Source organism: Cynara cardunculus (genome assembly GCF_001531365.2).
Source record: "Cynara cardunculus var. scolymus isolate 2C chromosome LG 2, CcrdV1, whole genome shotgun sequence".
In the NCBI taxonomy this organism is placed as follows: Eukaryota; Viridiplantae; Streptophyta; class Magnoliopsida; order Asterales; family Asteraceae; genus Cynara; species Cynara cardunculus.
Window position 1 is genome coordinate 6,046,771 of NC_037529.1, and position 3,095 is coordinate 6,049,865.

Here is a 3,095-nt window from a genome sequence, read left to right on the forward strand (position 1 = left end):
AAACTATTAAATAATTAATTTTATACCATTATCAATTTATATTTTTATAAATTTTTATGTTATCTTTATATTTATATTTTAATTCAAAAATATACATAGATGATAGTATAATTAGGTTTTTTTCCCCCCGAGGATTTTGACACTTTGATTCTGCTCCAACTCCGAAGCACATGATCTGGAAATTTGGAAGGAAAAAAACACACAAAAGCCGTCCAAGAAGAGCAGGCGGCGGACTTTCCATAAAAAAAGGAACTCTTGGGATCCGCCGAATGGCCGCCTAAAACACATCTCCCAATGCCCCCCAAATCAAATCATAAATTCAAGTTTTTACAACAATCGATGAATTGAACCAGTGATCAAATATGGAGGCCAAAACGGAGGACCTCCGCTACCACCATTTCAGCCACGACCACCTGCTAGATTACACCAAACTCCAACCACACGTCCACGCCACTTGTTCCGGCTGCCGGCGAACCATCTCGCCGGGAAAGTTCTACTACAAATGCAAACTATGTGGTTTCTACCTTCATCAAGTATGCTTCAATATGCCTGAAAATGTCACCCACCCTTCCGATCCCAACCACAATCTCACCCTCGAAACCTTCCCTACTCCTTCCAAACTTCCCATTCAATGCAAAGCCTGCCAAAACTCCATTAAAGGATTCTACTATCGTTGCTCCAAATGCACTCATTATTACCACACTTTATGCTTAGCTTCCCCTTTATCTATGAAAACCCCTTTGCATCGCCACTCTCTTAATATCGAATTTGTGCCGGTTTACGATTTCCAGTGTGATTTATGCGATAAACCGAGTTACAGTGGGTGGGTTTATCATTGCAATTTATGTGAATTTGATTCTCATCTTTCTTGTGTTCTTACCAATAACGGGTCGACGATGCCATCGGCTGTTGAATCACACCCTATAGTTGCTGCCGATAACCAGCGGCGAGATGAGCTAATCGATTTGCTAACAAGGGGTTCGGACGATATTCTACCACAAGATGATCATCAACCGATGATGTTGTCTAATGATCAAGATCATGGGATTCAAAGCTTTCAACTTAGTGAAACATGTTTTTCCATAGATTTTCAGAATTCGTTGCTTGGAAATGATGATGATGATGATAAGACGCAGTCGGGTGTTCGTCGTGAGGTGGCAATCCCGGAAGAAATGAGAATGTATGACCATGATGGTGATAGTAATCAACAGCAAGGTTTCGAAGAATCGTATAAGAGATCGGAGAAAAGCAGAAGTTCGAATTACAGTCAGAAATCCGCATCAGGTGGGATCGGAGCTCATATTTGGACGGAATTAGAACAAGCTACCGAAAAAAGGAATTCAAAGGGAGGAGGAGATACAAGAGTCGAATCCGATTCTGTAAGTAAAGCAACGAAAAAATGTGTAATTATTATACTTTTTGTTAACCAAATGTGAGCGATGAATTTTTCCGTTTAAGATGAACCGGAAATTACAGATTATTGTTTAAATTTCAGGGAAGATGGAGTTCAATGGGGTTGCCAAGCTTCATGTGTTGCTTCATCAATGGAGAAAGCAAAGGCATTAGAGGAAAAATTTCGTCTTAATTAGTTAAGACTTGTATGATTCTATCCTCAACCTTGTAATAATTTTTTATTATTGTAAAATATAATTAATTATCGAAAATTATCGTATAACCCATTATCGGTATTCTGATATTTGTCTCTAAGTTTAACTTAACTAAACAAACAAACAAACATGAACAGTAAACGAACAGAACATTTTGTGTCCATGTCCGTTCGTTAAGAAAATGCTTTTGTTTGTGTTTGTTCATTAAGATGTCAAAGGAATAATCATAAATGAAAGTAAACGGACATAAATGAACGCACACAAGTATAATAAAAGCATCCACCATTATCTATCATTTCATTCCTAAAAAATAACGTAACAAAATGAAAAACCGGGTAAACAAGAATGAATGAACGTGGAACGTCCACAAATGTAAATGAACAAACGAGATCATTGTTCGTCCATTTAACTAAACAAGCAAAAAATATGTTCATGTATGTTTTTTTATTAACAAACATAAACGAATTTTCCACCGAACGATTTCTTAAACGTTCGGTTCGTTTAGATCCATACTCAGTATGATGTCTCTTTCAAGAATCTTATTATAATCCATTCTTTTATTTCAAGTATTATGTTTCGTATCAAATAAACATCACCTTTCGACATTTATTTAGAATTCACTTACAGACCCACACGTATCCTAAAGAAGGTCAACTCCCTTGTTTTTTCTAACATTTCCTTTTTGTTTGGAACACATTCATTAAATAAATGTGGATAATTGGATATGAAATTTTCATGATGGTAAATATATTTGTGGGGTGTTTTTTGGTTTTTTATAAAAGTATTTATCAACTTATTATAAGTTAGAAGAGTTTAACTTCTCTAAAAACTCCTTATTACCGGTTTGCCATCGTATAAGTTGTTTATCCAAAACACTCAAAAGTGTTTATTATATGTGTCACACCTGAATAAGTCAATAAGTTATTTTTATAAGCAATCCCAAACACCCCCTTGATTAGAATGCTTTATAGGTTTTTGCTCAACACAATATCAGTTATTATTAAGAGGGAACATTCAGAGATAAGGAATAATTCGTGCACATAATGCCCATAAGACCCTTATTAGCTCTTTTTCAGTTAATGAGTTTTGTTCGTTGATGTTATTTAAAAAAAAAAAGAAAAAATAAATGAACAAAGATGCTGATTGTCGAAGGTGAAATTGATAGTGGATCCAAAAAGTGGTCGTAATAGACTAAAGAGAACCCATAAGTGCTTGTAATTCACTCGTTATTCAAGATGTTGTTCTTATATGAAAAAACACATTGATTATTTATATTCTTCGAAAACTCTTCCCACATCACTCTTCACTAATCACTATTTGTCTATTCGTGCATTATCCTTTACTTTAAACAAATTAATGATACAAATATTAATTCAATTTTTATAAATAGAAATCTTATTTTTAACAATCTAAAAGATCTTTGGCTTAGCGGTATATGAGTCATTGGTCTCCTAGGAGGTCAGGGGTTCAAAATTCACAAAAGGTGAG

At 34.9% G+C, this 3,095-nt stretch overlaps 1 protein-coding gene across 1 annotated transcript; it reads left to right on the forward strand.

Annotated features, from left to right (window-relative positions):
* Positions 1-355: 355 nt before the first annotated feature.
* On the forward strand, positions 356-1,585 carry LOC112505492. Its single transcript, XM_025109394.1, has 2 exons — positions 356-1,379; positions 1,496-1,585. The coding sequence occupies exons 1-2, from the start codon at positions 363-365 to the stop codon at positions 1,583-1,585; spliced, it is 1,107 nt and encodes a 368-aa protein (XP_024965162.1). The 5' UTR covers positions 356-362.
* Positions 1,586-3,095: the final 1,510 nt, after the last annotated feature.

Excerpts from the sequence above, each read along its gene's own strand:
- LOC112505492 (XM_025109394.1), top strand. The coding sequence starts at position 363 with ATGGAGGCCAAAACGGAGGACCTCCGCTACCACCATTTCAGCCACGAC. Across the intron at positions 1,380-1,495 it reads CAAGAGTCGAATCCGATTCT|GGAAGATGGAGTTCAATGGG; the intron begins GTAAGTAAAGCA and ends TTTAAATTTCAG.